A 21,195-nucleotide genomic window follows, 5' to 3' on the forward strand; every position below is an offset into this window, starting at 1 on the left:
AGGATTTTCCCATTCTCCTCTGGGGAATGGGTCTCCGGTCACTTCTTGTGGGGAGACCTGTCCCACTGCCTTGTTGCAGTGGCCTCAGGGTGAAAGATTAGGACCCACCTGGTGTGAAGAATAAACCTGTGCTTTTAGCAACACAGAAACAAACAGACTAGAAGCTTGGGTGAAGGATTCTGACGTACTGCAGTGACCAGGTAACTCTGTGACCAGACCAAGATAAGAAACGCTGCAGGGGCGACAAGTAATTCCTTGGTGGTTGGGATATTCTGGAGGTTGAAAGGAGTGTGTGTGTGAATGTTCCACAAGCACTACTGATTGTGGTGCTGCTTGTGTGAATGGTAGTAAGCAGTACTGCTGTGCAGAGTGAGTGGGTCCTATCTGTGGTTCTGTGGTCATCTCATATGGCTTAGGGCAGATCCTACCATGGGGTTTATACTGGCATGCCCATACCAAGAGGGACCTAAATCTCTTCCAGGGGAGAGGCCAGAGTGGGTGAAGCACAGTGAGGGTGCAAGGAGCCTCCAGCAAGTTGGGGGAGGTGCCAAAGGATAGGCAAGAAATCACTAGCACGAGAGATTGAGCCTTAGCAGGCCTCCAGAGAAGAAAAGGCAAAATATCTCTAGTACAAGGGATTGAGCCTAACTAGGACCCAACATGGGAAATACCCCAAGCAAGATAGGGGTATACACAAAGACTCAAAACAAAGGGATGGAGAAAGATTTACCAACCAAATGGAGAGAAAAAATAAATAAATAAATAAATAAATAAAAAGCAGGAGTTGCAATTCTTGCCTCTGATAAAATAGACTTTAAAGCAACAAAGATCAAAAGAGGCAAAGAAGGACATTACATAATGATAAAAGGATCAATGCAACAAGAAGAGCTAATGATCCTAAATATACACGCACCCAATACAGGAACACCCACATATGTAAGACTTACAAAGAGACTTAGACTCCCACACAATAATAGTGGGAGACTTCAACATCAATATTAGACAGATCAGCGAGACAAAATTAACAACGATATTCAGGACTTGAACTCAGATCCGGAACAAGTAAAGTTAATAAACATTTATAGAACTCTCCACTTTAAATACACAAAATAAACACTCTTATCAGTACCAAATCACACCTACTTACAGGTTTCAATGAAATATTCGTTGGCTGCTTGTTTGTTATTTTCTTCCCTCATTGTTTTTCATGTCTCCATTATTAAGCACAATTATAGGCATACCCATTTTTAGACTGCATTCTAGCCTGGGCAATAAAGCAACACTCCCGTTCTCCCTCTTCCTCTTCCTCTTTCTTCTCTCCTTCATTCTTTTTTTTTTTTTTTAATTCTTTTATTCTTTCTTTCTTTCTCTTTTTTCTTTTTCTTTTTTTTTAAATAAAAAAAAAAATAAATAAAGCAAGATAGGGAGTAAGAAGAATAAAGATAATAAAGATATTCCCCCGATAGTCCCCTTGATCTCATGTTAAAATACTGGAAAGACGAGAGGACTAAACATAAGAAAAAGCAACAAATGATAAAATACTGCTATTTTATTTGGACTCAGGGACCCATCCTGAAACCCTCAGTCTTCTGGCCAAAGTTTGGGTCGAATGAGGACGTGATGTGTCAGCTTTTGATTCAATGTGTAAATGACAAAATCCAGTTTCTCAAGGGGAACTAGACTATGCTCTTTGTTGGAGGCAGGGACCTGTCCTCCCTTTTCCCGTAAACACAACAGAGAAGAACCCGATATAGTATCACAAAAGTATATGAGACTCCAGCACATGGGATCCCCTAGATATTCTTCCCCTGCTCAGCACCCCCACCCCTCTCCTTAGGCAGCTGCTGCCACCCTACATCTCACTCCAGATCCTTCGTCTGCTCACGTTATTCCTTCTCCTTAGGATCCTAACCCTTGGGAATCATCCCAGGAGCCTGTCCCCTACCAGCCTAAGGACCTCTCCCTAAAGGTGCTCCAGTGTGAAATAGAGCAACGTAAAAAGGATATCCAGAACTTTCCTTTTCCCTTTACAACTAGAGTCAGTTCCTACTCTCTTTCCCTTAATTGAGGTGTCACAAGGAGGGGAAGCCATTGGCTTCGTGAATGCTCCCTTAACCAGTTTAGAAGTCTGGAGTTTAGTTGGGCGCCGTGGCTCACACCTGTAATCCCTGATGTCAGGAGTTTGAGACCAGTCTGACCAACATGGAGAAACCCCATCTTTACTAAAAAATGAAAAATTAGCCAGACGTGGTGGCGCATGTCTGTAATCCCAGCTACTTAGGGGGCTGAGGCAGGAGAATCGCTTGAACCTGGGAGGCAGAGGTTGTGGTGAGCCAAGATTGTTCCATAACATTCCAGTCTGGGCGACAAGGGTGAAACTGCGTCTCCCAAAAATAAAATAAAAAGTCTGGAGTTAAAAAAAAAAGAGTTTAGGCCACTACTAGATGACCCTTACGGAGTGGCAGATCAAATTGATGAATTCTTACCTGTCTTGCAGCCGTAATAGGTGTACTGATTCTTGTTGGGTGTCATGTCATACCATGTGTCCATGGGCTAGTGCAAAGACTTAGAGAAACAGCGCCTATTTATTTTTATTTTTTTAATTTTTTTTTTTTTGAGATAGAGTCTCACTCTGTTGCCAGTTGCCAGGCTGGAGTGCAGTGGCACAATTTCGGCTCACTGCAACCTCCACCTCCTGGGTTCAAGCAATTTTCCAGCCTCAGCCTCCCGAGTAGCTGGGACTACAGGCGTACGTCACCACGCCCAGCTAATTTTTGTATTTTTAGTAGAGACGGGGTTTCACCATGTTGGCCAGGATGGTCTCGATCTCTTGACCTTGTGATCCACCCGCCTCGGCCTCCCAAAGTGCTGGGATTACAGGCTTGAGCCACCGTCGCCGGTTGAGAAACAGCACTTATTAAAACCTCCCTTAACTCTTCTCCACCTTGTTCAGAGAAGCTTTTTCTTTTAGAGGATCAAGTCAGACAGCAAAGCGAAGACATGTTAAAAAGGTTTGAAGAGGAAGAGCTATAAAAATTGAAAGGGGGAAGTTTTAGGATACAGTAAAATTCTTCTTCAAAGGTTTAGCCTGTAAGCTTCCTTTAAAATTCAAGACAGGGAAAATTGTTCAATACAGTGAGTGCTGGGTTACTCTTCAGAGAACTAGCATATTGGTATGTTCAGCTTCTCTGTTCTTTGTTTTCCATTGTAAAATTTAACTTCTTTGTTCTTCACATCTCCTTACCCCTAGTTTTAGTGAACAACCCCTTTCTAGCCTCTATCACCTGCTCTATCCTTAGTCATCCTAAGTCACCTGCTCTGTCCCTAGTCATCCTAAGTCACCTGCTCTCTAACCATCCTTCCTGCTGAAACTACTTACCCTGCCACCCTAACTCAGACCCCTGCTCTCCTTAAGATAGCCAATCGGAATTAGCTTGGACTGTGTGGTCCAACCCTAGCCAATAGGGAAAAGACAGAGCAGTAGGGACTAGTTGCCTTAGGGAAAAGACCCTCTCCCCCTCCCTTGTCTGGTGTGTTCTCACCATTGTTCCACCTGCGGGACACACCCTTCTGTAGAAGTAAATTGCCTTGCTGAGAAAACTTGCCTGGGTGCTATTTTCACTTTGCAGCACTGAGCATTTTACTTTCAACACCACTAAGTCTCTTATAACCCCTCACTGTGATTCCTATCCCCAGTTCCCCCTAACCTCCAGCATTTCTAGAAATGTGAAGTAGATTGGATTCATGAAGGTTTTTTTCTTCCTCTAGATTCTGGCAAGCATTCGAAGTTTCTCGTATATATGTAGGCCGCTTTTAATTAAATGTTTTTGTATGGTCTTTTCATGGTTTGTAATTCTGCTTTGCACCACTGACTTTCCCAGGATGGTCATAGGTTTTGTATGTTTAAGCTATTTTGTAAGCAAATCTGAAAGCATATCTTTCTAATAAATACAAGTAACATTTTGTGTTTGAGTGAAATAATTATTCTAAGATCATGAAAAAGTGCTCTGAGATCTGAAACAGGTAGAGATTTTTGTTTTATTGTGCCAGGATCAGTAGTGGTGCCTGGCATTTGATTGGTAAGATGTTAACTAGTTAGGTGCTATATGCCTGCTGACTCTGACTCTGGCCTAGCTATTAAAAAAAAAAAGTATTCTTTTGTAATTCTCCTTGAAAGTTTTCAGATTTTTTTGGGGGAATACTTTTATTATTTTAGATAGTAATCTTAGGTGGCATACTATACTTTTTAGAGAGCAAGAACTATTTGTTGATTTAAAAAGCCTTGGGAAAAATCCTAAATTGCCTGTATTTCTGTATCCTTTCTGTTACCGAGACTTCAATGCTATACTTTGTCAGACTCCCAGAAAAATGGATTGGGTTTTTCAGTGGGCATATGTCCAATCTGCCGTGTTTCTTTTATTCTAACCTTCTTTATTTACTTCCTAATACCCAATCTCAGATATTTGGAAAATAGAGAAGCACTGAAAATCTCTTCAGTGCTTCGGGGATTAGAACGATGAGTACCTTAAATTTTAAGACAGCCGATCTCACGAAAAACCAAGAAAGGGAGTGATTGGATGCCTAGGCAGAAATCAAGACTGTTTGATGGAATGGCCATAGGTACAGGGCATGGTTTTCAGATTTCTTAGGCCAGTAACTCTTCTTGAAGTGTGATCAAACTGAACATTGATTCACACTAAGCTTACATGAGATTGATAAGTCATGTTTCTGAACTTCAATCAAGAATTCAAATGATTAATAGAACTAAAATACGAATAGTTGGTCAGCAATTTCTTATCGTTATTCAGTTCTATTTGGGAAAGCTAATGAAGATCAGATAGTTATTTTGTAAGTGGAATCTGGTCAGAATAGTGGCATTTAGGTGATCTTAAGGGATGTTTGTCATCAAGCTCTGGTAGCACAGAACAGAGCATTTTATGTTTTCTAGATTATTACTGATATATTCATGTCATTCAGAAAGGACACTTCCTTTTCCACATTGTCCTCTAGACAGAATGAACACTTCTTTATGCTTACCTTTCTGTACTGGGTATTTTGTATCAGTCTAAAAACAGCAGTTATTATATTTCTATATTGGAGAAATTAATGTATGAGATCAGTTTGTTTTATCTGGCCATTTATATTCTTATTTCAAGCAGCTTTTTAGGATTACTTACCTCCTTCTGTGCTTTGACTATACAGTCAAAACCCATTTCTATGTTTGAAAAGTAGGCCAGGTGCGGTGGCTCTTGCCTGTAATCCTAGCACTTTGGGAGGCTGAGCTAGGCAGATCGCAGGAGCCCAGGAGTTCGAGGCCAGCTTGGGCAACATGGTGAAAACCCATCTCTACAAAAATTAGCTGGGTCTGGTGATACATGCCTGTAGTCCCAAGTACATGGGACGCTGAGGGGAGGATGGTTTTTGAGTCTGGGAGGTAAAGGCTGCAATAAGCAGAGATTGCACCATTGCACTCCAGCCTGGTGACAGAGTAAGACCCTGACTCAAAAAAAAAAAAAAAAGTAGTTCTACTTCCTGTCAGCAGGGAGGCAGCCTAGCATAATTAAATCAGCTTTAACGTTTTTATTTTTTGATACAGAGTCTGTCGCCAGGAGCCAGGCTGGAGTGCAGTGGCGTAATCTCAGCTCACTGCAGTCTCCGCCTCCTGCGTTCAAGCAATTCTGCCTCAGCCTCCCTAGTAGCTAGGACTACAGGCGCACACCACCAAGCCCAGCTAATTTTTGTATTTTTTAGTAGAGACGGGGTTTCACCATGTTGGCCAGGATGGTCTCAATCTCTTGACTTTGTGATCTGCTCTCCTCGGCCTCCCAAAGTGCTAGGATTACAGGCGTGAGCCACCACGCCCGACCATTAGCTTTAACTTTTAGTCAGACTCGTTCAAAGCCTGACTCTTGCTATTTCCTAGCCTTGTAACACTGGGCAAATTGCTTAAACGTTTTTGAGCTTGTTTTCTGGTAAAATGGAGATAATTGCAACTCTGCAGGAAGAACTAGCAAAAGAACTAAATCTAGAGAGATAGGAGGAAAATCAAGAAAACAGTTCTCCTGGGAACCGAGCAGTGTGTTTCAAAGAGGGAATGATCATCTATATCAAATGCTGATCATAAGCAAAAAGAGGTCAGAGAAATGACCATTGGAAATAAGAATATAAGATCACTGGGTTTCTTTTTTTAAAAAAGAAATTTGTTAGAGACAGGGTCATGCTTTGTTTACCAGATTGGAGTGCAGTGGCGTGATCATGGCTCACTGCAGCTTTGAACTCCTAGGCTCAAGTGATATTCCCCCCTCAGCATCTCAAAGCATTGGAGTTATAGGCGTAAGCCATTGTGCCTGGCTACTGGGTTTCTTCTTGATAGTTTTTGGTGAAATGTTAAAAACACGTACTCATTTGAATGGGTTTAACTGGGAGGAGGAGAATAGAAGAGAACATAGACCACTCCTGAGGATTGTTTTTGCTATAGAGAGAATGAGAGAAGGGAAGTAGCTGGAGTGAGAAATGAAGTTAAGACATTTTTTTAAATAGAGGAAAGAATATCACATATATGTGTGCTGAAAGTAAAGATTCAGTAGGGTGGCATAATGTTATGAGAAGAGGGAAGGGATTGCCAGAGTAATGTCCTTGAATAGGCAGAATGATGGGGTGGATAGACGTGCACAAATGGCTTACGTGTTAAGGGAAGGGATAGATTGGTATAGGTGGGAGTCTGTAGAAAGGGCCCTTCTGTTTCATTTTGAAAATAGAAGTAAGGTCATCAGCTTAGAAGGAGGTTGGAGGAGTAGGTGTTGGAGGTTTGAAGACAAAAGTCATGTAGGAGAAGGGGATAGACTAGGAATTTACAGTATTATTTCTGGGCAGTATATAGAGTGTGAGGAATTATTGCTGACTGGCACACTTTAGGCTCACGTGGTCATAGGTTTTTCTCCAGCTGTGTTAGCTGCATGGGTATACAGAGTAGGTGGACAATTGGTTAGATCAGGATTATGTTTTAGCCAAAAGAATAAAAGCGAGACAGGAACAAGGGCTTTGAGGGAATATGCATGGGAGTGATGTTTTATTTCACCTAAATATTTTAGAATGTATCATCTATTATGGACAAGGATTTTAAAAAATCACACACAGGCTGGGCATGGTGGCTCATGCCTGTTATCCCAGCACTTTGGGAGGCCAAGGCAGGTGGATCGTGAGGTCAGGAGATTGAGACTATCCTGGCCAAGATGGTGAAACCCCGTCTCTACTAAAACACAAAAAGTTAGCCAGATGTGGTGGTGCGTGCCTGTAGTCCCAGCTACTCGGGAGGCTTAGGTAGGGGAATCTCCTGAACCCAGGAGGCGGAGGTTGCAGTGAGCTGAGATTGCACCACTGCACTCCAGCCTGGCAACAGAGCAAAACTTTGTCTCAAAAAAAAAATCACGTGCAACCATAATGCTTTTTTTTTTTGAGACAGGGTTCACTGTTGGCCAGGCTGGAGTGCAGGCACATACATCTTACTGCAACCTGAACCTCCTGGGCTGAAGCAGTCCTCCTACCGCAGCCTCCTGAGTTGCTGGACTACAGGTGTATACAACCATGCTTGGCTAATTTTAAATTTTTTTTGGTAAGAGATGGGGCCCAGGCTGGTGCCGGTCTCATAAACTCCCGGGCTCAAGCCTCACATGAGTGCTAGGATTACAGCCATGAGCCACTGTGCTTGAATCACAATACTTCTTTAATATTAACTAATATTTAGTCAAACTACTTTCAGTTTTCTCTGATTTTCAAAATCAGAAAACCCAGGTTTGGTCAATTTGGGACTAAACAAGGTCTGTACATTGCCTTTGATTGCTGTGCCTCTTGTCATTTATTCGATATGTTTCATCTTAATCCTCTTTTTCAGACCATTGATTCGTTCAAGAAATTTGGTCTTTTGTCATTTAACTTGTATATTCTGTATCTGGCTGTTTTCATGTATTTTTTTTTAATTGAAAAAATTTTTAATTGTGGTAAAATTGATAGTTGCTATCATAACCAAATATGTACCATTCGGTAGTATAAAGTATATTCACATGGTTGTGTCCTGTGGTATTACTTTAAACATGTTCCTCTAGATCCCTTACTTTCTGTAAACTAGTATCAGATCTGGAGAGGCTTGATTTGATTCAGGTTCAGTTTTTAACTTTGTTGGTGATAGGTCATGGACATAGGTGATTTATGTGTACTTCTCATAGTGTCTTATTGGAAGGCACGTGATGTTTGGTTGTCCTAATGATGAGACTGATCATTGGATTTAGGTCTTCTAGCTCAGAGGTTCTCAACCCTGGTACTTGTCCATGGCCTGTTAGGAACTGGGCTGCACAGCAGGAGTGAGTGGCAGGTGAGCAATCATTACTGCCTGAGTTCCGTCTCATGTCATCAGATCAGCAGCAGCATTAGATTCTCATAGGAGCACAAACCCCTTTGTTAACTGCATATGCGATGGATCTAGGTTATGTGCTCCTTGTGATGCGATCTAACTAATGCATGATGATCTGAAGTCGTACAGTTTCATCCTGAAACTATCCCACCTCACCAAATCCGTGGAAAATTGTCTTCACAAAACTGGTCCATGGGGCCAGAAGTGTAGGGAACTGCTGTTTTAACCTGATCTATCCATTTGAAATTTTTCCACTGATTTTTTTTCCACTTAATGGTTTTATTAACTATTGATAATCATTGCCTAGATCCATTATTTTATTAGAGATTGTAAACTGATTATTTTCTAATTATGTAACTTTTTGCATTTATTAGCTAGAATTCTGTTAAAAACAATCACTCACCTAGTTTCTGCCAGAAATGCAGGATAGTTGTTTGATTCTTTCCTTTTCTTTTCTTTTTTGAGACAGAGTTTTGCTCTTGTTACCGAGGCTGGAGTGCAATGGTGCGATCTCGGCTCATTGCAGCCTCCGCCTCCTGGGTTCAAGCAATTCTCCTGCCTCAGCCTCCCGAGTAGCTGGGACTACAGGCATGCGCCACCATGCCCAGCTAATTTTTGTATTTTTAGTAAAAACAGGGTTTCACCATGTTGACCAGGATGGTCTCCCATCTCTTGACCTCGTGATCCACACGCCTTGGCCACCTAAAGTGCTGGCATTAAAGGCATGAGCCACTGTGCCTGGCCGATTCTTTTATTTTCTAATTTTCAGGTGACTAAGTTTTTTGGTTTTCAAATAAAATTATGAATTCATGAAATTCATAATGACTCAGTTGCAGTCATTTTGTGATGTTCAGATTGTCTCATATTTAGCCAGTGGAAGCTTCTTTAAGCTGGCCCGTGTCTGCCATAGCTGCACCCTTGTTAGCTTCTCAGCTTGTTTGTATCTGTCTTGTCCTACACTTGAAATAATCAATTTCTGCAAGAAGGTCTTTTAGTGGAAGATGGTAGAGATTATAATATGAGTGTCCACTTTTAAAAGGTGGTGTGGGCTGGTCGTGGTGGCTCAGGTCTGTAATCCCAGCGCTTTGGGAGGCTGAGGCAGGCGGATCACGAGGTCAGGAGATTGAGACCATCCTGGTCAACATGGTGAAACCCTGTTTCTACTAAAATATAAAAAATTAGCTGGGCATGGTGGCATGCACCTGTCGTCCCGGCTACTTGGGAGGCTGAGGCAGAAGAATCGCTTGAAGAAGTTGCAGTGAGCCGAGATCACGCCAGTGCACTCTAGCCTGGGCAATAGAGTGAGATTCTGTCTCAAAAAAAAAAGAGATGTTGTGGCTTTTGTTTATTTGATTTTTTAGAATGCTGATTGGTTTCTTTTTTTAACAGGCATGCCCAAAGAAAAATACGAGCCCCCTGACCCTCGGAGGATGTATACAATTATGTCTTCTGAGGAAGCAGCAAATGGAAAGAAATCCCATTGGGCAGAGCTTGAAATAAGTGGTAAGACATGGAGGCATGAATTTAGTATGGAAATTAAGATATGGTAGTAACGTGAGATAGTGAGATTTCTAATGCCAATACACAAAACAAACAATGATTATATTTTACAAATGTAGTACATTTATAAATGATTGTATTTTAGTAACTTACCTTAGACGCGGGAAGGTTCAATGAAAAGAATATGATTTGAGTCAAAAGTTCAAAACCCATTCATTGCATATTTTCTCAGTATTAGCGTCCTCTTACAAAATATATAAATGTAAAATAACAAGGATGAAATGAAAATAACACACGTAAAATGCTAGTGCCCAGTCAACTATTTGTTCTGGTATTTGATTCTCTGATAAAGTAGGAATGAGCTTTTGGATTATCAAATGATAGATTTCTAGTGGGGTTCGAATGGCTGACCTGTATAGGTTTTGGGGTAGATTTGTTTCTCCTTATTTTCTTCATTGACTTCTCAGTCTGAGTCACTGAGGACAGCCTTATTTAGAAACACATAATCTTAGGAGTTTGAAGCAGATGTCAAATTTCCCTTTCCCTTTTAATGCAATTTGGACATATTTAAAGAAATACATGAGCCTTCAAATGTGAAGGATATCCTTTCCTCAGCATCTCTGCCAGTGGGCACACAGCCTCTTAAAATATTTCAAAGATGGTGAAAGGTCATTACTTCTCAGGGCAACCAGTGCTAATGAAGTTTTGTGTTACTGTTGGCCTCATATGCTCCCCCTTACTTTCCTTTCTGATTTTTGCCTTCTGAAATAGTACAGAACAAATTTTCTCTTCTTTGACCTGACTGCCCTTGATTTTTAAAAGTTGAATGCAGCAGGCATACTCAGCATATGCTGTGTGTAAAACATTTTACCTGGTCCTGGCCCACGTGCATGGAAGATATATAAAAGTCCCTCTTTTTATGGAGGTTATGATATTAGGGAGTGAGAAGAAGGGAGTGTGCAAGTATAAATAACTAATAGACAAAACATAACAAGTCTAGGTATAAAAGTGCTATAACAGGAAGCAAAAAGGAAATAATGATCATAGCATTCTTCCTTCCTGAGCTCAAAATTTCTGGTTAATCTATAGAATAAACTTAAATGCCTGCCTTTGCAGCCATAGTAGGGGTCGGTACACACATGGGTCTCTCCTGTTTTCCCTCTTCTGATTTCTAGAATGCTGGACTTTGCTAAACCAAGTTCAGCTCAGTAAGTAGGTATGGTCATGGACAGTAAAACTTCTCTCTTTCCTCTCCTGTCAGATTTGGTTTTCTGTGCCAGGGGAGCTCAAAGAGAAATATGCACTTTTGTTTTGTAGTTATTCTCAAAGCACAGGCAATTACCACTCCTATTTTTTCCCTTTTAAATTTTACAGGATTGGCATTTAACTATATTTGTCTCTCGTTTTTTCAGCCCTTATTAGCAGTGAATTACAATTTTTGTTTTTGAATTACGATTCCTTTGCTTAAAAGGAAGTTTCCCCTTTCTTAAAGCATTGAAATACGCTAGAAAGCACTCAGTTAGGTCATTGATACACACCTCTGAGGCTAAGGAGATTCTCCTCCATCCTCTTCTCCTTCCACCACATGCTGTGAACTCCTTGGTGATTTTGAGTCACTGTTCTCTGCTTACCCTGAACTTTGGGAGGAAGTCCTGTATACATGTATAGGGAAAAACTACGTTTTTTCTTTATTCTCACACCATCACAACAATCATCAACACAAAAGAAGACTTCTGTGACCAAAGGTGTGGGTTTCTTTTCCCCACACACCAAGCAGCAGACACCAGTCAGGTGCCCTCCAATTCAATTCCAACGCTATTTGCCAGGAGGTAGCATTGGATCCCATAGTCTGGACTCAGTCCCCAAGATTTCCCTCTCCCACTTGAGTCACCAGACCCATGTCTGGGCCTCTAGAACTTTGACCAGCTTCAAGTTGGGGTTCCCACAACCCCCTATTTAGGTTCAATTAATTTACTGGAGTGGTTCACATAACTCAGAGAAACATCTACTTACATTTACCAGTTTATTATAAAGGATGATGTTACAAAGGATACAGATGAAAAGATGCATAGGGCAAGGTGTAGGGGAAGGAGTGCAGCATCCATGCCCTCCCTGGACACACCACCCTTAAGGAGAAACCTTATGTGTTCAGCTATCTAGAAGCTCTCTGAACCCTGTTCTTTTGGGTTTTTATGGAGAACTCATTGCATAGGTATGGCTGACAACTGTGTAGCAATGTGATCATTGGACAAGCAAGGCACATCTGCTCAGACTTTTCTTGGGCTCTCTGTAGCATTCCTTCCTCTAGGGTATGGGGCAGGACTCTGTCTGGGATGAGGGTCTTTTGACCCACAGTCAGATTAGAGTCCTGCCTTGGGCAGTTGAAAGAAGGACAGGAGAAGGTCAGAGAGAGATCCTGTTTCCTGAAGCCTTAAGCACTCCAACATTATAACAAAGACTATGGGAGTTAGGAGCCATGAACTGTGGATGAAAACATATATATATGTATATATGTATGTATAAAACTCACCATAATAACAACATAAGAAGGAAGAGGGGAGACTCCTCTAAAGTAACCTTTCTTAATTTATTACTATTGTTATATTTAGGGATGAGGTCTTGCTCTGTTCCCCAGGCTGGAGTGCAGTGGCATGATTATACATAGTTTACTGTATCGTTGAATTCCTGGGCTCATGCGATCCTCGCACCTCACTCTCCTGAGTAGCTGGGACTACAGATGCATGCCACCATACCTGCCTAATATTTAAAAAATCTTCCTTAGAGATGGGGGTCTTGCTTTGTTGCCCAGGCTGGTCTTGAACTCCTGGCTTTAAGCAGTCCTGCCGCCTCAGCCTCTCAGAGTGCTGGGATTACAGGCAGGAACCACTGTGTCCAACCAAAAGATGCCTTTTTAACAGTTAATCATCTTTACCATTTATCTTTACAGAGGTTAAACTATTGGTTGAATAGGTTTGTAGAATGGAACCTTGTACTTCCTATTAATGAATTATTATAAGGCCAAAAGCCTTGTAATCACTACCCAGGTCAAAAATTAGAACTTGTTCAGGTTTACCCAGAGCCTTCTCCATATGCCACTGCCAGTCACAGCCCCCACCCTGCTCCCAAAATTAACCATTATCCTGACATCTATAGTAGTTTCTTGTCTTTCCTTATGGTTTTAACGCCAAATTATATGTACAGGGAAGATTTTTGGAGGTGCCAAAACTACTACCTGTTTTAATTGTGGTGGTTACATAGCTATGCATTTGTAAAGGAATCATAAAACAGAGTGAATTTTATTGTATGTAGATTATACTTTGACATTTTTAAAAAAAGAAAACCATTTTTTTTTAAAGATTCAAGGGAGAGTGACAGATAAGCAACATACAGAGAAATAGACCTGAAAAAAATCAGTGCACAGGATTAGAACAAATACTAAAAATGGTAATTCAAGGAAACTTTCCTAAATTAAAAAAAAAATTCAAACTACCCACTGAAAGAACACACAGCATACCTGAGAAACACACAGTATACCTGAGAATGTCAATGTAAAAAAAACCAACACCAGGATATATTCTGATAAAATTACTGAGTTTAAGGAAAAAGCATATGTTTTGGGCATCTAGGCTAAAAGAGCAAGTAACTAAAAATTCGAGTGTCATTAGACCTGCAGCAAGGCTTTATACCATACCAAAAATTTTTTTTTGGAGTAACATATATTTAAGATACTTTAAGATCATGTGAGCCAAGGATATAGACTTCACCAAAACCAGTTTTCAAATATAAAGGGCACAGACTGTTATCAACATACAGTGAACATAAGACATACTGTTACTGTGAATGCTTTTTTTTTTTTTTTTTTTTTTTGAGAGGGAGTCTCGCTCTGTCACCAAGGTTGGAGTGCAGTGGTGCAATCTTGGCTCACTATAACCTTCACCTCCCAGGTTTAAGCAATTCTCTACATCAGTCTCCCGAGTAGCTGGGATTACAGGTGAGTGCCACCACTCTCAGCTAATTTTTTGTATTTTTAGTAGAGATGGGGTTTCAGTAGGCTGGTCTTCAATTCCTGACCTTGGGATCCACCTGCCTCAGCCTCCCAAAGTGCTGGGATTACAGGCGTGAACCATCACGCCTGGCCCCTATGAACACCTTTTAAAGAATCATCTAGAGAACAAGCTTCTAGACAACCAAAATGATTGACATATGAACTAGTAGGGGGCGTTTAATATGTAATGACTTGCAAAGCTAAGTCCAAAAATAGGAGTTTATGCAGGTTAAATGGGAAAGCTATAGTATATAGTGGATACATACTCTGCCAATGTGGACAGAGCACAATTATGTAAAGGAGGGCAGGGCGGATGAGATGATATGCACGCAAAGTTTTGTCTGCTCTTGGTAATCATATTGGTGGGATGAAGCAAATAAATATTCTATCATTCCATATCCCTGAGAACCAGGACTTTCAGTATTAAAGAAGATGCAGATATAATTATAAAAGAGGGTAACTAAAATCCCTGTTATCCTGAATTTGAATTAAAAGTTCAGTATGTTTTCATAAGATATTTTAGCTTTAAGTGTATATTTGATATTTTGTCATACATCATATAAAACATATAATTATATCACAACATTTATTTATAAATGCATATGGCTACATATTTATGTCCTGAATCTGTTCATTGAAAACCTAGAAACAAGACTGACTCTAGCTATAAATATCTCTAGCACCGGCTGAGTTTTGTTTTTCTTGGAGATGAGGCCTCATTATGTTGCCCAGGCTGGTCTTGAACTCCTAGCCTCAAGCAGTTCTCCCACGTTGGCCTCCCAAAGTACTGGGATTATACATATAAGCCAACTTACTCAGCCCAGGTTAGCTTCTTTAACTTACTTATTACATTTTTATAGATTTAGAGGATATAAGTACAGTTTTCTTTTTTATATTTTAATAATCTGTTAATTATGTATTTATCCCTCCATAGAACCACCACCCATACCAAGGTGGAGTGGGTCACCACCTGGGGCCTGGACTCTGAAATCTAAGGCTTCCTTCTCCTTCCTTTTATGGCTTAGGTTCAGGCAGAACTTGTGTCTCCTTTTGAATACTGCAGAAGCAGAACCTAAGCATACCATTAAGGTGGCTACACCCATCAGAGTTGATTGGCAGGCTGGAAGACAATATTCTCCTAATAAAGGCATTTTTACCTCTATAGGGGGTTGGGAATTGGTTGGCTGGAAGTGGTGGTATTGGGGCAGGGAAGCGTTATTTCAATGGAGGACTTATTTTCAGGTTGTAGAGAGAAATGAGGGGTGTTTGCCTATACTGGGCCATCTGTGGGGTCAGTGGGTGCTGCTGTATGTCTTTGCTACTGAAAGGGGAAAGTTGACATAGGCATTACAGCCAAAGAGGCACGTAGCAATTAGGCCCAGTACCCCTGAGATGATTTTGGAGTGGTTTCCTCTCTCAAGGACGATAATGGATGTGATAAGGTAGAGGATCACTGCGAAGAAATCACTCCGAGGCCAATCGATGAATGGTATTTTGGTGTGTAGATCACACATGTAGATGATAAAACAGCACTAGAATCATTTCAGCTACCAACACGAGGAATACCCTGGTGTGGAGGCACTTAAAGCACATCAGGATCACCAGGCACAGTATAATCTTAGCAAGCCTAAAGGATTCCCTTTTGGGTACACAAGAAGTTGGCCCAGCAGCGGGAGGGCCTAGAGGCACTCTGAATCCACCGTGGGCTGAAGTCCTTGGTGATGCAGAAGATTGCTCACTTGTTCATGGTGTTGAGGACACTACACATCCCACCATCTGGCTAGGAAGGGGGCCCCTGGGGCAGAGGGAGTCTCAAGTAGTTTTCTTACCTGGATATATTGTGTAGCGGTGAAGTCTGGTCTTTTAGTGTACTTATTGCCGTAATAGTGAACATTGTACCCAAAAGGTAATTTTTTCACCTTTTTCACCTTTCCATATCTTGGAGTCTTCAGTGTCTGTTTTTCTGCCTTGTATGTGTGTGTGTACCCATTGTTTAGTTCCCCTTTGTAAGTGAGAAGATAGGTATTTGTTTCTGAGTTGTTTTGCTTAGGATAACGGCTTCCAGTTCTGTCCACGTTGTTGCACAAGATAGGCTTTCATTCTTTTTTATAGCTGAGTAGTATTCCTTGGTATATATATACTCTACATTTTCTTTATCTAGTCATCCATTGATGGACGTTTAGGTTGATGCCCTATATTTGCTGTTGTGAGTAGTACTAGGAGACATACGAGTGCACGTGAATATGAGACATGATGATTTTTTTTTCTCTTTGGGTATACCCAGTAGTGGGATTGCTGGATAGAATGGTAGTTCTATTTTTAGTTCTGTGAGAAATCTCCATACTGTTTTTCATACAGACTGTACTAATTTACATTCCCACCAACAGTGTATATAAGTGTTCCTTTTTCTTCACATCCTTGCCAGCATCTGTTGTTTTTGACTTTTTAATAGCCATTCTGAGTAGTGGAAGATGGTATTTCATTGTGGTTTTAATTTGCATTTCTGTGATAATTATTGATGTTGAACATTTTTTCATATTTGTTGGTGACTTGTGTGTCTGTCTTTTGAAAAACATTTCATGTCCTTTGCCCACTTATTATTGGGGTTCCTTGTAGATTCTCTATATTAACCTTTTGTCAGATGTGTAGTTTGCCAATATTTTCTCTCATTCTGTAGACTTGATTATCATTATTATTTTTGCCGTGCAGAAACTTTTTTTTTTTTTTTTTTAGATGGAGTCTCACTCTGTACCCTAGGCCGGAATGCAGTGGCACAATCTCAGCTCACTGCAACCTCTGCCTCCTGGGTCCTGGTTCAAGCAATTCTCCTACCTCAGCCTCCCAAGTAGCTGGGATTACAGGCACGAGCCATCATACCCACCTAATTTTTGTATTTTTTAGTAGAGACAGGGTTTCACCATGTTGGCCTGGTTGGTCTTGAACGCCTGACCTTGTGCTCCACCTGGCCTTGGCCCCCCGAAGTGCTGGGATTACAGGCGTGAGCCACCACGCCCAGCCGCTGTGCAGAAACTTTTTAATGTAACTAAGTCCCATTTATCTATTCATTCTGAGGTAGGGTATCATCATTCTGTGGTGCAGGCTGGATGGAGTAGTGTGTAACCTCAAACTCCTGAGCTCTAGTGATCCTCCTGCCTCAGTCTTCTGAATAGCTAGGACTATAGGTGCACACAACCATGCCTGGCTTTTTTTTTTTTCTTTGAGAAAAGGTATCACTTTGTCACCCAGGCTGGAGTGCAGTAATGCCATCTTGGCTCCCTGCAGCCTCAACCTCCTGTATTCAAGTGATCCATCTGCCTCAGCCCCTCAAGTAGTATGGGACTACAGTAGTATATGCCACCATGCTCAGATAAAGGCTAATTTTTATATTTTAGTTTTTTGTAGAGACAGGGGTCTCGTGTTGGCCAGCCTGCTCTCTAACTCCTGGCCTCAAGTGATCTTCCTGTCTTAACTTTACAAAACACTGGGATAACAGGCATGAGCCACTGTGCCCAGCCAGCTTCTTTAACTTAGTAACAGACATTTATGTTTTTACTATGTCTTTTTATGGTTTGATAGCTCATTCCTTTTTAGCATTGAGTAATAGTCCATTGTCTAGATGTACCACAGTTTATTTACCCACTTACCTACTGAAGGACATCTTGGCTACCTCCAAGTGTTGGCAATTTTGAATAAAGCTACTATAAACATTTATTGCAGTTCTTTGTGTGGACATAAGTTTTCAGCTCCTTTGAGTAAATGCCAAGGCGGCATGATTGCTGGATTATATGGCAATAGTGCGTTTAGTTTTGCCAAAAACTAAACTATATTCTATATAGTTTAGAATATAGTTTCCAAACTGTATTCTAAATTGGCTGTATCATTTTACCCTTCTACCAGCATATGCTCCACAGGATGTGGTGATATAAGTGTTTTGGATTTTTTTGCCATCCTGATAGGTATGTAGTGGTACCTCACTGTTTTAATTTGTGATTTCTCTAATGGCATATATGTTGGCCAACTTTTCATATGCTCATTTGCTGTTGGTATATCTTCTTTGGCTAGGTGTCTGTTCAAATCTTTTGCCCATTTAAATATTGGGTTGTTTTCTTATTCAGTTCTAGAGTTTTTTATTTTATTTTTTAACTTTTTTTTTTTTTTTAATGTCAATGTGTCTGCAAAAGTATCTCCCAGTCTGTGTTGTCTTACTCTTTTGATAGTGTCTTTCACAGAGCAGAAGTGCTTAATTTAAATGGGATTTTGATTGCGATTATCTTTAGTTTATATATCAAATTAGGAAGAACATCTTGACAGTATTGTGTTTTCATACCCATGAACATGGAATATCTCCATTTATTTAGTTATTTGATTTCTTCAGAGTTTTAGTAGTTTTCCTCATATGCAACTTGTAAATATTTTGATAGATATATTCCTATTTCTTTCTCTCACTTTTTTTTTTTTTTTTTTTTTTGGTGTAAGTGGTGTCTTTTTAGTTCTAAATTCCATTTGTTCATTGCTGGTATATAATAAAGTGACTTCAGATCTTTTAAGTATTTGCTTATTTGTGATTTAAACAATTTTTAAGGCTGGGTGCAGTATCTCACACCAGTCCCAGCACTTTGGGAGGCCAGCATGGGTGGATTATTCTGGAGACCAGCCTAGGCAATGTGGTAGAGCACCATCTCTGTTTAAAAAAACGTACAAAAATTAGCCAAGTGTGGTAGTGTGCACCTGTGGTCTCAGCTACTCAGGAGGCTGAGGTGAGAGAATTACTTTAGCCCAGGAAGTGGAGGTTACAGTGAGCTGAGATCACACCACTGTACTCCAGCCTGGGTGACAGAGCAAGAGCATGTCTCAAAAAAAAGAAATTGCCCTGGTGCCATGACTCATGCCTGTAATCCCAGCACTTTGGGAGGCTGAGGCAGGCGGATCACGATATTAGGAGTTAGAGACTAGCCTAGCCAATATGGTAAACCCCATCTCTACTAAAGAAATACAAAAATTAGCCAGGCATGGTTGCGTGTGCCTGTAGTCCAAGCTACTCATGATGCTAAGGCAGAAAAATCACTTGAACTGGGAGGCCAGTGTTGGTGTGAGCCAAGATCGCGACGCTGCACTCCAGCCTGGGTGACAGAGCAAGACTCCATCTCAAAAAAAAAGAAAAGGCCGGGCGCTGTGGCTCACGTAATCCCAGCACTTTTTGAGGACAAGGTGGGTGGATCACAAGGTCAGGAGAGTGAGACTGTCCTTGCCAACATGGTGAAACCCCGTTTCTACTAAAAATACAAAAATTAGCTGGGCGTGGTGGTATGCATCTGTCGTCCCAGCTACTCGGGAGGCTGAGGCAGGAGAATGGCTTGAACCTGAGAGTCAGAGTGCAGTTGCAGTGAGCCGAGATTGTGCTACAGTGCACTCCATCCTGGCGACAGAGTGAGGCTCTGTCTTGAAAAAAAAATCAATTTTCTTCTCCTTAAAAGTATTCTTTTTTTTAATAGTTATTCGTCATTGGGCTCCTTGTAGTTTAGTTTTCCTTTATTGAGCCTTTCATCACATTTTGAAATACTAGGTAATAGTTTTTTGGGCATGTTTGGAGTATGCTTTTATTGGAACTTCTTAAAACAATTATCGAATTTGACTTCAGTACTTTTTTCTGTTCATTTTCATTTGAATTCAGTTTTTCTAATCTTTTAGAAGGAGATGTGACTCAGGGTAGTTTTACTAATGTCTATGCTCCCTTTCCCATAGTTTTCAGAGTGTTCACAATTTTGGGAACTTCCTTTCTGAGACTTTCTGGTTCTGTTCCCCTCTCTCATTTTTATGTTTTTTCCTTTATATTTTTTATTCCTGTCTTACTAATGTTAATTCCATTTTTGGAGCTTTTTTCTCAGTGTGGGACCTTGGCTGGTCAGTTTGGAGAGTCCCTGGGGCAGAGACTGTTGTACTCTTTCATTTCAGGCTTAACTGTGGACACTGTACTCACTTGTTACTCACTGGGACTACATTTCCCTTGGTTGTGGGGATGTTCTGAAATTGGTGCCTTCCAGTGTATACCCGTGGGTTTCCCTCTTTTCAGTTCCATTAAACACATTTACATTTAATGCAGTTATTGATATGATTAGGGTCAAATAAGTAATACTGTACCATTTCACTTACAAAAGTCTTGTAACAATATACAGGTAGCCTCTGACTTACAGTGGTTCAACTTTATGATAGTATGAAGGTGTCATGCATTCAGTAGAAACCATAATTTGAGTACCCATACATACAACCATTCTGTTTTTCACATTGAGTACTGTCATTACATGAGATACTCAACACTTTATTCAAAATATACTTTTTTTTTTTTTGAAACGGAATCTTGCTCTGTCGCCCAGGCTGGAGTGCAGTGGAGCAGCGATCTCAGCACACTGTAACCTCCGCTTCCCGGGTTCAAGCGATTCTCCAGCCTCAGCCTCTGGAGTAGCTGGACTACAGGCATGTGCCACCACACCCGGCTAATTTTTTGTATTTTTAGTAGAGATTGGGTTTCACCGTGTTAGCCAGGATGGTCTCAAATCTCCTGACTTCATGATCCATCTGCCTTGGCTTCCCAAAGTGCTGGGATTACAGGCGTGAGCCACTGAGCCCAGCCAAAAATAGGCTTTGTGTTAGATGATTCTGCCCAAATGTAGGCTAATGTAAATATTCTGAGCACATTTAAGGTAAGTTAGGTTGATGTTTTTATTATGCCCTAACCCCATTGTAAGTTGAGGTGCACCTATATTTCTGTATCTCCTCTTCTGGCCTCTATGCTATTGTAGTCATGTATTTTATTTCTACATATGATGTAAGTCTCAAAATACATGGTTATTTTACTTTAAACATTCAAGTTATAGGAAATTGGTTAGTATTTTCCCATATACTTAGAGTTTCTGTTGTTTTTCATTTCTTTCTGAGTGCAAGTTTCTGGAATTTTCCTTCTGACGAAAAGACTTGTAATAGGGTCTGCCAGTTGTTTGTGTATGTGTGTGTGTATTTTAGGTTTTATGTCTGGAAAAGCCATTCTGTTGACTTATTTTTGAAAGAGATTTTTGCTGAGCATAGAAATCTAGGTTGACAGTTTATATCTTTCAGTACTTTGTTTTCTTTCTTTTTAAATTAAATTAAGATTTTTTTTTTTTTTTTTTTTGAGATGGAGTCCTGCTGTATTGCCCAGGCTGGAGTGCAGTGGCGCAATCTCGACTCACTGCAACCTCCTCCTCCCAGG

General features: G+C 40.7%; 1 protein-coding gene across 3 annotated transcripts in view; it reads left to right on the forward strand.

The window, feature by feature from the left end:
• Positions 1 to 21,195, forward strand: part of CNOT6 (CCR4-NOT transcription complex subunit 6) — an 84,837-nt gene that overhangs the window by 26,034 nt on the left and 37,608 nt on the right. For all 3 annotated transcript variants that reach the window (XR_004266298.1, XM_032271912.1, XM_032271913.1), the window contains exon 2: positions 9,797 to 9,910. Coding sequence is in view for 2 of the 3 variants with exons in the window: in XM_032271912.1 (XP_032127803.1) it covers positions 9,799 to 9,910 (112 nt within the window). In the remaining variant the exon portion in view is untranslated. The remainder of the gene's footprint in view (positions 1 to 9,796; positions 9,911 to 21,195) is intronic.

The sequence above is a fragment of the Sapajus apella genome, unplaced genomic scaffold (genome assembly GCF_009761245.1).
Source record: "Sapajus apella isolate SASKATOON/1434 unplaced genomic scaffold, GSC_monkey_1.0 scaffold264, whole genome shotgun sequence".
NCBI classification, from domain to species: Eukaryota; Metazoa; Chordata; class Mammalia; order Primates; family Cebidae; genus Sapajus; species Sapajus apella.